This window comes from Cryptotermes secundus, unplaced genomic scaffold (genome assembly GCF_002891405.2).
Source record: "Cryptotermes secundus unplaced genomic scaffold, Csec_1.0 scaffold2757, whole genome shotgun sequence".
Classification (NCBI taxonomy): domain Eukaryota; kingdom Metazoa; phylum Arthropoda; class Insecta; order Blattodea; family Kalotermitidae; genus Cryptotermes; species Cryptotermes secundus.
In genome coordinates, this window is record NW_019733375.1 from 372,426 (window position 1) to 386,542 (window position 14,117).

At 45.8% G+C, this 14,117-nt stretch overlaps 1 protein-coding gene across 2 annotated transcripts in view; it reads left to right on the plus strand.

The window, feature by feature from the left end:
- Window positions 1–640: 640 nt before the first annotated feature.
- The window catches only part of LOC111868149 (inter-alpha-trypsin inhibitor heavy chain H4), a 50,391-nt gene continuing 36,914 nt past the window's right edge, over window positions 641–14,117 (plus strand). For both annotated transcript variants that reach the window (XM_023858573.1, XM_023858574.1), the window contains exons 1-2: window positions 641–725; window positions 9,397–9,618. In XM_023858573.1, the coding sequence (XP_023714341.1) occupies window positions 9,478–9,618 (141 nt within the window). In that variant the 5' untranslated portion in view covers window positions 641–725; window positions 9,397–9,477. The remainder of the gene's footprint in view (window positions 726–9,396; window positions 9,619–14,117) is intronic.

A 14,117-nucleotide genomic window follows, 5' to 3' on the forward strand; every position in this document is an offset into this window, starting at 1 on the left:
GCAACCGCTACTGGAACCTCACAATGGATGAAGACTAAAAAGGAATTGGCCAGCCGACCCGAGAGAGGGTTAACGAAGACTTATCTCTGGATAAGCCCTCTCTACGTCACGGGGAATAATACAGCCAATTATCTTATAGAATCAAATGTAATTCTGATTGCTAATATTATGTAAATAAAAAAATGATATATACAGCTAAAGGTAAAGTCCCTGTGCTTAACTAATTAAGCACTACGCCATGAAGGCGTATGGGGGAGTTCAAGTATAGATTCACTTTTTCTTCACTTCGGCACTAGTTGGAAGTGAGTGATCAGCTTCACGTTCCGGCCGATTTACCCCCGCACCCATGCGATAGGAGGCTGAGTGGGCCCCAGAGTCAGTCTGGACGACGTTGAAAAGAACAAATTCTTGACCCTACCGGGACTCGAACTCCGACGCCTCGGTCGTCTAGCCCGTAGCCAGTCGCTATACCGACTGCGCTATGCAGTGCTGAGGCAAAATACTAAATTATTTTTAATCTTATAACAGGTGGTGCCTACAGTGACCACTGCTGGCCACCCCGAACGCATGAAGGACGCGTGTGCTGGCCGGCCATGTTTACAGCCGGCTGAGCGGTGGGAGTTCTGTCCGGCGTATAAAAGCGGCCCGGTACTTTCCACGGCAATCAGTTGGAGCTCAAGCGTGTGAGTTTTGTGTACTGTGCGCAGCAGACGTCGCGCCTACAGGTGAGTACGCATTTCAGAATGAAAGAACGCAGCCAGTACATGAGGCAAACGTTTGAGAGACAGTCTGTTTATCTGCAGCGTGAAACTGGAGGGTGGTTGTGAGTATGAAAGGATTCGGTCAGGTGTTCGTGACCTAATTTTCCGGCAGGGATTGAGCAAAAAAAGACGAGAAGCTTCAGCCAGGATAGTCTGTGTCATAGCCGAGATTCGAAACGGTCATCTTCCGAACTGGAAGTTGAAAGAAGCAGTTGGGCCCTAATTATGGTACTATTCAGGCACTTTCCTGAGTAAAACTGCGATAAACATCAATCGATAATCTATTTTATTTCCTTGTTTATTTAACGACTTGTCAGTAGTTAGTTAGTTATTAGAGAGGGTGGGTTTCCCCATGCACTTAGACCTGTAGTGGTCCATTTTGCTTCCCTCTATGATTTCTACCAGCCTCTATATCCTACTGGTATTGGTGCTTACCATCAGTCCTGCCCAGCCAGCGAGACCGGCTCTACTGGCTGAGAAGTATAATGCTTCCCCCATCTACCGGAGGTATTAGTGACTGCTGTTGGGCGGCAAACGTCCGCAATTTTGGCTCAGTGACCTCCTTTGGAGGTATGAGGTTCTTTTACGTGCCGTAAAGCTACGACACGGGACCCACGGCTTAAAGTCCCTCCCGGAGGACTTGTTCCCTGAATTTTTCCGCCCTTAAAAATTCGACGACCTCCGCCGGGTATTTGAACCCGCGTAATACGAGTCATTAGGTGGAAACGTTACCTCTAGACTACGGAGGCTGCAACGACTTGTCAGTAACTCTGACTGTTGTGATTAATGGCTTGAAAAGGATGTGGAAGGAAGCGGTCGTGGCCTGCTTTAAGTTACTATCCCGACCCTTTCTGAGAAAGCCACTAAAATCCTCAGGCCAGTCTGTGTCTCAGTCGAGTTCAGAACTCCTGGTCATCGAACGCAAGTGCAGCGCTATGGCCTGAAGCAACCCGCCCAGTGTGTGTGTGTGTGTGTGTGTGTGTGTGTGTGTGTGTGTGTGTGCGTGAGTGCGGACGTCGGCTCTCAACGGCGCCCGAACAATGAGTAATGTCTCCTTGACATCAACATTTGGCTGTAATTTAATTTAACTTCTAATTTAATTTCAAATATACAGGACCTACTGAGTAAACTTGTCTAATAAAAATTACTATGGGCTGACCGCCTCTTCGGTCTAGTGGTCAGAGTTCCTGTATACAGATCCAGATGTCCGGGTTCTAACTGTCTGTCTTGAGAAGGAGATTCTTGGTATAGTCCTGTGTTTGTCTGTGGCGTGCTGTGTTGTTTTTAAAACAAGACAGACAGGCGGCACAAGTTCAGCCCCCATCAAGAAAACGATAGGAGAAGGGACACGAACCTACTTGGTTTAAAAATTATAACTAAAAGAACAAAGTTTTAAAAAAACTTTTAATATACCAAGAAAGGTGCTGTAGTTGTGGAAAAGTTGGATTTTGTATATATTGTGCATTACAAACATTGTATGTATATGTGTTTTAACACTCAAAACACCCATTGTGATAGTAGTTTCCAAAAAAAGTATCGATGTTCCCTCTGATGAAGGTCTATAGGGACCGAAACATGAAGGGCGTTGAGTTTTCAAGTAGTAAAACTCCAACAGTCACACTGGACGGAGTTGTTTTGTCTTTGTAATTCTGGGCATGCGGATTACAAAACGGGGGTAGGGGGGAGATAGCGCTCAGAATAGTGCCCAACCGGGTAGGATTCGCGGCAGGGGCAGATCTTTCTCTTCTCCGCAAGGTTCTGGGGCTCACCCAGCGAGGGGAACAGACACGGACCAGAAGCTCACCGCTCACATCCATCTAGTGCCGCTCTATGCCTCTGTTTCATACGTCCTCATGGCCTGACTCTTCCGTGCGAAAGCGAACGTTACTTCTGGAGAGAACTATCCTCCGGGATATGACGCCTTAGAAGTTAACCGACGTTTCGGAGGAACGTACTGCAGAGATCCTTTCCAGGCATATATCTAAACCAAGGTTTCCATGCACGGCTCTTGGCTTAAACTTCAAAAGTTAATATCAAGGCAGTACGTAGCTCCGAAACGTCGATTAACCTGAACCCGACTACATGAAACACAGCACTGTTCACAGTAACCGCTATAAGAACCTTAAACCCAGCCTTTCATTTACATACTTGGATTCGGCGTTCTAGGCCGAAGCACGACGTTTCGGAGAAACATACTGGCTCCATCTTCGGGTCAGAAGAGTAAGCCACGCAAGCAGCAAGCAATAGAATGGTATTTATTTGCCGCCTGCTTCTTTTAGTTTATTGCTTGTCTTACTCTGGACCCTGAAAACGGAGGTGATACGTTGCTCCGAAACGTCTGGCTTTCACGCTGCTTTACAAGAGCAATGCTTACGAAGCTTGTTCATGATGCAAGCGAGAGACAGAGCTGGAAAGTGCGTGGGTTAACCCGGAGCGCCTGGAGCAAGCAGCCTCTGCACTTCCTGCTGCGAGCTTTCAATTCTCGGAAACTCGCGATCCCCTTCAGCACTTGACGTTACGAAGGACATTGCAAGTACAGAATAAGGAAACCCGGCGAGGTACATTGAATTCCTTCCAGCACAGGTCACCGCGTTCTGTACGGCCACGGAACGTACGCTCTCACATTAACTGAACATAACACTGGGGCTATTGAGGGGAATGCTTGGACCTGAGAGGGACGCAGCAGTACGGTGAGCTTCATACCTTGTACGTTCTATCAGATTGCATTACAGTAAGGATGAGGGGGGCAGGGTATATAGCACACACAGGAGAACTTCATGGAGCTGGGCCCTTCTTGAGAAGTCCCCAATTGTGCAGCCACTCAAGAACCTCCAAACATTTTATGGAACCCGGAGGTTCATTACCTCCACTGGTCCCCATCCTCATCCAGATCAATCCAGTCCACACCACCCCGTACTGTTTCTCAAAGATCTATCTAAATATTATCCTCTCACGTACGTCTTGGTCGTCCTAGTGGTATCTTTCCTCCTGACTTCCCCACCAATATTCTACATGCCTTCCTCTTCTCCCCATTCGTGCTACATGCCCTGACCATCTCATCCTCTTTGGCTTGGTCATTCTAATTATACTTGGCGAGGAGTATAAGTTATGAAGGACCTCATTATTCAGTCTTATCCAACCTCCCGTCACGTCATCTCTCTTCGGTCCAAATATTCTCAACACCCTGTTCGCAAATAGCCTCTGTCTATGTTCCTCTCTTAACGGCAAACGCCAAGTTTCACACCCATAGAGGAGTAGGTACAGAGTTTGATATCAAGACCCTGAAGGAAGACGATCACTACGAAGACCTAACCATAGATAGGAGTATAATATTAAAGTGGACCTTAGATTAATAGAATGGGGGTGCATGGATTGGATTCATCTGGCTTAGGATAAGGGCCAGTGACGCCATCGTGAGGATAGTAATTTATCTTCGGGGCCCATGAAATTCTGAGGATTTCTTGAGAGTTGGGGAACTGCTGTATGGGGTTAGCTGAAACGTCTCGGTACACTGGGCAGCACTCCCGCCTCGTGTTGAGAATGTACGGGTTCACACACTGGCTATCCTTACTGAGCTCTTTCGTAGTTTTCCCAGTCCATCCATGCATGCTCTTGGATTACCAGATTATTAGTCGGTATAGCGACTATGCTACTGTTTAGAGAACCGATGAATCGAGGTTCGATTCCCTCTGGAGGGAAGACATTTTTCTCCTCTACACAGCGTCGGGGCCTGCCCTGGGGCCCACGCAGTCTCCTGTCCCAATGGGTATTGGGGGGCTCTTTCCCATCTAGTGAAGCTATACCTCCACTCCGCCATACGTTTCCATGCTGTGGAGCTTCATAATTGAGTACAGGGACAACTTCGCCTTCACCGCTTCACTGTTACGTCCTTCTCAGTTCATATGCACTGACCACTAACATCCGACGCTACATAATCTGAGCTGACAGCGTCGTTAGACAAATACTAAATAAACAGAAATAAATATTTCCGGAATGGCAAAACATCTCTCATTTTATTGACGTGTCCCTGTCAACTAGGTCTGGTTTTGGTTTCTTGGCTGTAAGGACAGTACAAAACCGGGTTCTGCAACAGATGGGGGTCTGTGCTGTGTGGGGTGTGGGGTGCTCAGAGCAACGAGCATTCTACATTTTCACTACGGTCCGGTCAGCAACATGTTAGTGGCGAATCCAAGAAGAGTAAACAAGCAATAATATTTGCAGTGCTTTAGCCTAGTGACTTGTACATGACTTATTATTGTGTGCCAAATTTAGTAGTCTCATAAGGCAAAGGTAAAATTCTCCTTGTGCTTAACTTACTAAGCACTACACTACGAAGACGCAGAGGGGAGAGGTTACATAGATCAACCCGACTACTTTACCCCTGGGGAAAGAGCCCCCGGTATCCATTTGACAGGAGGCTGGGTGGTCCCCAGAGTCGGTCTGGACGACGTGGAGATGAGAAGAATCTAGCCTCTATCGGGACTCGAACTCCGACACCTCTACCATCCAGCCCGTTGCTAGTCGCTTTACCGACTGAGCTATCCGGGTTCACATGAGTTTATAATTAACGTATTGCAATTTATCTGTTTATGTTCTGTTGAGAGCTCAACAGAAATTCTCTTTAAATATTTTCTCCCACATTCCTTTCAATTACTGTAAGTTATCGAACGATACGTCTACGCCGACGTTTAATGTCATCTCCCACGCATAACACGCATAAATATTCAATTGTAAACCGTCTCCTTTATATAGTACAATTCATTTTACACATCCGTATCTAAATGTTATCAGTACTCCTGAGCAGATACGTTACAAAGAAACGAAAGTGTTAACTCTTCATTTACATTCCTGCAACATGATCACGCTTGACAGTAAGCTCAAGATGCATTATGAAAATGACAAACTTCCCGCTTACAAAAATTTACAAACGACACAGCAATAGATCCAATTATGCGTCTCAGATATGTATTTCTTAATTTGAAGTTTACACTTGCGTTCGGATAATTTAGGGCCTGAAGATGACACATATTTGTCGAAACATGTCGCCTACGTTGCAGACTGTGGGAAGAGAATTCACGCTGTGTGGCGGGAAAAGAAGCATATATCTGAACTGAGCCACAGAACAGGAGGCAACACTGCACCGCGAGTGCTGTAATTGCTGAGGCGATACCAGGGATCAGATTGACATTTCAGCGGGTTGCTGGTTCCTTCCTTTGTTTCCAGGGACTAGCACCGATAGAAACAACGATAAACTCTTCAAAACGGAAACGAATGTAAATGATCGATATTGTGCAAATCGTGTGTCAAAATAACATATAACAAAGGAAGGGAGTACGCTCATGCACATGGGGGTCAAACAGTGAAGTCATATCAGTCACTGAACAACATAACAAATGGACAAAATTATTTCTAGACCAACTGTGATTTTAGTTGTACTTGCCTGAATAAAACATGTTTACATGAAGATGTCTTATCAGTTCGTGTACATTATATTCGGTATGACAGTTCAGTTTCATACTATTAATTAATTTTGAACTGACATTACGAAAACTTCTTTGGGGAACAGAGATTCGCATAATAATCTGACATAATATTCGGTGACAACGGGAAGTAAACCAACATACACATATCCGGGCCTACATTTCTGTGTCGGGCTTCGTCTTGTCCCATATTGCGAACAGCTGGGTTTTCATGGTTTTATAGACCGCCATCTTGCTGCGTGCACAGTCTCTCTCTACAGCAAAATCGTAATAAAATTCCGTCAAGACTATGGTAACACAATACGATTGTGTATGCGCACGCGCTGGCTGCAGTTAGTGCTAATTCTACCGGTAGGTTAATCTGTCACCTACATGACAACTACAGTACCTTCTTGAAGGCTGCATCTTTTTATTTGTTTTTCAAACGCGGGTCTTATGACTCGACTGTGAGGCCCATATGTTTTGGTTACTGGCTCATTTGGCGATACTGTGGGCCTATAATGACGAACGATATGATGACTGATGAATGAAAATTTGTAAGGAAGTGGACGTGGCCTAATTGACGGAATTTTCCTGCTGTAACTGAAGAAAACTACACAATCCTCAAATCAGGATAGCCTGGGTCTCGGCCGAGATTCGAACTGAGCACCTCAAGACCGTTACCGCTATGCCAACCTGCTGTGTCATGTAATATATCGCAGACGTCACTGTAGGCATTTCAACGCCACTAGAATAATAGTAATGAATTCTATTTGTTGTAAGTTACGTGATATCTGAGAAAAAATGGTAAAGCTATCCCTGTAACAGACTTGGAGGGCCACAGGCTTGTGAGACGTCGAGGCTCCCACATTTTCTAGAAAATCGGCTAGCAGATGGCGGTGAGGTTTTAAGTCTTACTCGCCGGCCGACCTGTACATCCAAGAAAATTCTTGGTACTCATTTCTCTTAAAGACTGAGTCGACCCCAGGGCCATAGTGCGGCTGGAAGGATTCATTCATTCATTCATCAGTAATCTGTCAGACGACAGGTCCACAGTCTCTTCCAAAACAGTTCCTCCACTTAATGCAATCTAGAGCTTTCTCCTTCAAATGAGAATATCCTCTTCTGTCCCCAAGGTCATCCAGCATCTTCTTACGTCTTCTGGTCACCTCTATCCGCCCCTCTATCTTTCCTTCAATAACTTCTACCAATCCAATTAGCCTTCCGTTTTCTTATTTCGTGTAGGATATTCCTCTGCTCAGTGACTCTAAATAACACTTCTTCATTCCTCACATAATCGGTCCAACTGATTTTCTCCATCCTTCTCCAACACCACATTTCGAAGCTTTCCAGATGTTTCTGATCTACTGCCCTAAGTGTCAAAGTTTCAGCCCCATACAAAGCAATGCTCCAAATGTAGCATTTCACTAGTTTCTTTCTCAAATTTAAGTTCAGTTTGCTGGTAAAAAGATTCTTCTTCTTGCTAAATGCAGCTTTTGCCATGGCAATCCTAGATTTAATTTCACTAGTACACCTTCCATCATGTGTTAACAAGCTACCCAAATATTTAAAACATTTCACATTCTCCAGTTGTTTTTGGTCTATCTTTATTGTGACTGAGGTTTGTCGTCTCGAAATTTTCATTACTTTTGTTTTCTCCACATTCATTTCCATGCCATAGCACCTTCCAATTTCAATTAGTCTATCAATCATGCCCTGTAGCACAGTTTCTTCCTTAGCCATTAACACAAGGTCATCTGCATATTTCACAGTTTGAATAATTTGCCCTCCTAATTTGAAGTCTCCGAGCCCATCCAGAGCTTCCTTGGTAAGGCATTCGCTGTACAAGTTGAACAGAATTGGTGATAAACAGCATCCTTGTCGAACTCCTCTTCCAATCTGGACACTTCTTGTCTCCCCACTGTCCAGTCGTACTCTAACTTTCTGATCCATGTCCAATTTGCTGATCAATCTTCCTTCACGCCAATCGATACCTGTTTCTTTTAGGATCTGCATTAATTTGGTCCAGTTTACACGGTCAAATGCCTTCTGCAGTCTATGAAGCAAACACACAGTTCTTTCTCTATCTCTAAAGTTCGTTCTGCTATAATTCTCAACATCCCAATTGCATCCCTGGTTCCTTTTCCTCTTCTAAATCCAAACTGATCTTCTCCAAGTACATCCTCTATTTTCCTTTCAACTCTTCTTTTAATTATCTTTGCTATTATCTTTGCTGTATGTGCAATAAGGCAATAATACTAAAAACAGGAATCCTATTTGTAGATTCTAAAGTTTTCGGACAGGCCGAGCGGTTAAGACATGAACTGTCTTCGCCCGCTCCAACACTTGAGTTGTAGGTTCGAATCCCACTCGAGGCATGGATGTCTGTGTTCATTTATTTTGTGTCTGTGCTATCCCGTCCGTGTATAGGATTACGGAACTTAAACCCAACAGAGGGGCTGTAAAGCCACTAATGAATGGAGGAATTAAAGCGTTCCCACAATGCTGTATATTGGAGTTTTGGACTTTGTCAATCGTCCGGTATTCTAAAAAAATTGAGAACACAACTTTTCGGAAACTGGATCTCTTTCCGTCTTCAGCTGACGGGTGTGAGACAGCTACAGTGTTGGGTCCTTTAGAAAGAGCTAACTTCAATCACTGGACCCAACCGAGTTGGTGACCCCCTCCACCTGAGGACGAAAAGCAGATCCATTTTCCGAAACGCTGTGTTTTTTCGAATGTCGGATGGTGGGCGCACGTGGCAGTGAGAGAGTTCCTACGTGTCAGTTGGAACTGCAGCCTTGACTTTCTCTACATATAAGACCCACAAAGGGATAGTAGTAGTAGTAATTGTAATAGTAATAGCAGCAGTCACAGAATTGAGGGCCAGGTACCTATTCTTCAGTCGGTATTGCAGTCTCGACCGTTGCCGAAAACAAGCTCCCATTGTTGACAGTGTGCATATTCAGTGAAATAGTGGTTTAGTGCGTATAGGAATGGATCAGTGTGGAGGGGTCTGTAGATAGACATGGGAACTGAAAACCCTTCAGTGTCCTTCCAAAACTACTGAACTTACTGAAATAAGATGATTTTGATTAAGTTCGTTTTGAAGAATTTCCCGTTGAAATTTCAACGGGCTGTATACAAAGCCCTCAACTGTCGTGTTTCTTTTGCAGAAAAGCCCACGCTGACGTTTCGGAAAGCCTAAAAGCGAACAAAGGAGAAGCGGGCCAGCCCAAGAGCACTTGACCATCAGAATGCTACAGTTATTGCTACTCGTTTTTGGACTGAACTTCAGAGCCATGACGGGACTGCCACAGTCCATGGTGGCGTCCAGTCCATCTCCGCTCAAGCAAGACTTTGCTTCAGATCTGTATGACGTCGCACGGGGCACAGAGGTAAGCGGCCATGGCAAGGCGCGAGTTCTCTGTAGTTCAGTCCAACAGCTATGAGACATTAATGACTGTCTGTCTCATTTTGGTATCTCCTGTCATCAACCCGCACCATATCACATATACAATCAGGCCTCCATTTACAAATTCTGTCTTCTTTTAGCCAGGTTTGTTTATGCATTTTCTGTCCCTTTATCTTTTCCCCGTGCACGCCTCTCCTGATATTGTTGAGTTCTGTATGCCCTGAAGCCTGAAGAAGAGAGAGAAGACCCAGTTTTGCGGTGTATTGTGACGCCCTACATTTTGGAGGGGGGCACAAAGCTTTTCATGCTTTAATACTTCTCACGCTGTGTCCTTAGCTCTTCTGGTAGAGGTACGTTTGAGAAAGGGTAAACCATAAGGAAGTGACGAAGTTAAATCGATGGAAAGTGAACTTCGTTCTTTGAAGAAATTTGCACTGATATTAATGCTGAGAGTGTTGCACTATAACATGAGGAGGGCTACATGTGAGGCATGCATTGTAACGTGGGGAGGGCTACATGTGAGGCATGCAGTGTAACGTGAGGAGGGCTACATGCGAGGCATGCAGTGTAACGTGTGGAGGGCTACATGTGAGGCATGCAGTGTAACGTGAGGAGGGCTACATGTGAGGCATGCAGTGTAACGTGGGGAGGACTACATGTGAGGCATGCAGCGTAACATGGGGAGGGCTACATGTGAGGCATGCAGCGTAACGTGGGGAGATCTACATGTGAGGCAGGCAGTGTAACGTGGGGAGAGCTACATGCGAGGCATGCAATGTAACGTGGAGAGGTCTACATGTGAGGCATGCAATGTAACGTTGGGAGGGCTACATGTGAGGCATGCAGCGTAACATGGGGAGGGCTACATGTGAGGCATGCAGTGTAACGTGGAATTTGGGCACCAACTCAGCATTTGCTCTATGACCGAGAAAACCCACGGAAATCATTAATCGAGCTGGTCGGTCGCAGGACCTCCCGGATGCCTGCAGTCCGGCGATTCAGTACACGAACCGTGGCGTCAGCTCTGATCTGCTTGTGGCTCTGTTTTGATAATTTTCATAAGAGTTTATTTCGAATGCATACTTTGGATATGCAACAAAAAATTGTCAATGACATGTGCAACGAATATACGTATATATGGGGGCACTCGGCAGCGCAGCCGGAAGTCGTGGGTTCGATTCCCGATGAGGTCACTGGATTTTTCAATTGGCCTATTCCTTACAGCCCCTCTGTGGACCTGAGGTCGATTCAGCCTCTAACAGAAATGAGTACTAGGAATCTTCCTGCGGGAGGATAAATGGCGGCCGGCGCGTATGGCTGACAACCTCACCCCCATCTGCGAGCCGACTGTCTAGAAAATGTTGCAGCCTCGACTTCTCACAACCCTACTGGCCTCCACGACCTGTTACAGGGAGAGCTTTACCCTCTTTTATGTACGCGAGGAAGTCATAAAATTGTAATTATCAGTTTCGGAAGTTCTCCCCTGCAGAAATGACGTCATCGTCGTTTTGGAATCGGTTACCACGAAGTGGCTGCTTTAGCTGCGTTATATCGCAGAAGTTACGAGCAATAACTCCTCTAGATGAACAAACTTCTACTAGATCATACGGTGTCACATCTTGCAAGGGCAGACTGTGTCTTCTGTAAGGTAGGAACCGAACGTATAAATATTGTGACGGGGGGTGGAGTCCAACTGGGTCCACTCGGCACGGCGGTCGCTGATTGGCCTATTGTACCTGACCCGGGTGATTATGATTTTGGAGAATTTGGTGGAATGAAGATTTGCAGGGGAAACCAAAGTACTCGGAGAAAACCCGCCCCAGCGTCACTTTGTCCACCACAAATCCCACTTGACCAAACCCGGCCGCCGCGGTTGGAAGCCAGGGACTAACCGCTTGAGATATGGCGCGGCCTTTGTGACGGGTTGCTCAAAGCATTAAGATGTGGAACCAGAAGTACCCGTGTAAAGCAGTCAACAAGAAAGGTCTCAATAATCACAACAGAGGAACTACTGAAGACGTCTCCTAGGCAACAGATACAGAAACGGGCAGTCACATCGGAGACGCAAAAAGAGAACTCTTCAAGGAGGTGATCTCCGTGCGGTCCGACCAGAACCTACCTCAGGGAGAGAAGTGACCAGAAGAAGACAATACGACAGAAGAATACAGAAGGATAAAGAAGAGAAGACTTGAGGCCAGTGCAAGATCCCGACAACAGTGAGAGATTCGTTATCGCGAAGAAGTCAAATGTGTCACGCGACAATATTGTTTGGGTGAACTTCGTGCTCATGGGAAGATTTGCGTGTGTATGTTTGTATGGTAGATCAGGAAATGCATGCTCGCAGTCACGACGGGTTCTTCTGGTAGTGACGTCACGGAGTACCGAACAAGCCGAGGCAGACGTGCGCTCCGTGAGGTGTGCTCACAGTCAGGTAGCCGGGTCACGGCAGAGGTCGCGCCTACCTCACGCCGTGGGAACAGTCACCCGCCTCCGCGCAACAACGACACTAGGCGCAGTTCTTGCTTCTCCCTTGCACGTTCACTAGGGGCTCCGCACCGGGCACTCTCAACCCAGTCACAGTATCCATTGCTGATAAAATACGAAATACAGGTTTCAAGAGGCTATACTGTATTAGCCTGAATACACGGCGACATTCCCGGCAGAAGTATGGCACTGTTCTCTCCTCCTCCAGTGTCCAGTTCTGGGGCACCCCAGCCTCTGCAGTGGGGACCGGGGCCTGAAGCTGAGTGCTCATCTCCACCTAGTGCCAAGGTCAAGAATGGTGGAGCCATACCTTCAGCCCCCCCATGCGTCTTCATGACGTGGTACTTAATTAATTAAGCACAGGGCCAACTTTAAATGACCTTACTGCTTATTAGAAAAGGGTACTTACGAATAAAGGAGAAGAGTACGAAAAGCTCTAACCGCGAATTCTACTGATATCTGTGAAAATGCCAAGAATTATATTTCTTTCGTTCATTCATTCAGTCAGCCATCAGTGGCTCTACAGCCCTTTGCTGGGCCCTGGCCTCTTCTTCAGTTTCGTAAACTTTTTACACAAACGGTAGGCCTCCCTGGACGAGTCAGAATTATTTTACGGTATTAAATTTTGAATATACCATTCCTTAGTACTGGTTTTGCTTACAGCCCTGAGAATTTAACAGCACTGGATAAAATAGAGAGAGTGGGGGGGGGGGCGTCGCCTAATTTATGGGCTTATGACGTAAGCATTTCTCATGAAAGTGAGACAACAGACTACTGGGTGGCTTCACTTTTCGGGATTAGTCTCACCGAAAGTTGAGGGTTCTCCAACGCTTAGGCAAATCTTGCAGTTGCCTTCTTCAGGGTTAATTTCTTCTCAGATTGAGATTTGAATCCGGGAAGTCTCGAGTAATAAGCGGAAACGCTCTTGTCAGAAACATTCGGCACGAACAGGCCACCGAATGAAACCAACTACACCAACCCCGGCTCCGTGTAAGTATTTATCTAAAATGGTGGAGAAAGCGATACATCGAAGAAGAGAAATTGTGGCCTTGCAGACATTAAGCAATATGGCATACTTCGGCTTCTCCAGAGGCAGAAACTAGAAACACTGCACAATGGAGATATAAAACAAACAAACTCAGTGCCCCTTGAAATACCCTGACGGTCACCAGCGTCACTTCCGAGGCGCTAACAGCATGTCACCAGCCTTCAATTATTTCCTCTTTTCAGAGCATCTCAGAGTTTTCTCAGAATTTCACATGCAGTATCAGAACTACTGTAGTCCAGGCAGGGAGATCCAGGGGAATTGCCCCAGCGACATCAAACTCAGCGGTAAAGACAAAAACATTGTGTTCCTTATTGTGTGCTAAAAGCAATTTTACTCCAGTACAGAGCAACTACAAGAAAATACTTGAAATTAATATTCTGAAACTGTTAAAATGAATAGTTTTATATACAATGAAAAACTAAAAGCTTACAGTGTGCTTAATTTCCGACGTCTCTGTTTTTGGCGGAAATGTAAGCCCCTTTAACTGCGTGATTTTCATGAGCTGTATGAACAGAATTCCTCCAAGTGCAAAGCTGCCATTATGAAGACACAGAGAACGACTTCAAGCCCAAGCAACTGCGTGCCACATCAACGGCAATAAATAGTCTAGCGGTGCATCTTTGCTTCAGGGTCCTCAACGGCAATAAATAGTCTAGCGGGGCATCTCTTTGCTTCAGGGTCCTCAACGCTAATAAATAGTCTAGCGGGGCATCTCTTTGCTTCAGGGTCCTCAACGGCAATAAATAAGTCTAGCGGTGCATCTTTGCTTTAGGGTCCTCAACGCTAATAAATAAGTCTAGCGGTGCATCTTTGCTTTAGGGTCCTCAACGGCAATAAATAAGTCTAGCGGTGCATCTTTGCTTTAGGGTCCTCAACGGCAATAAATAAGTCTAGCGGGGCATCTCTTTGCTTCAGGGTCCTCAACGCAAATAAATAAGTCGAGCGGTGCA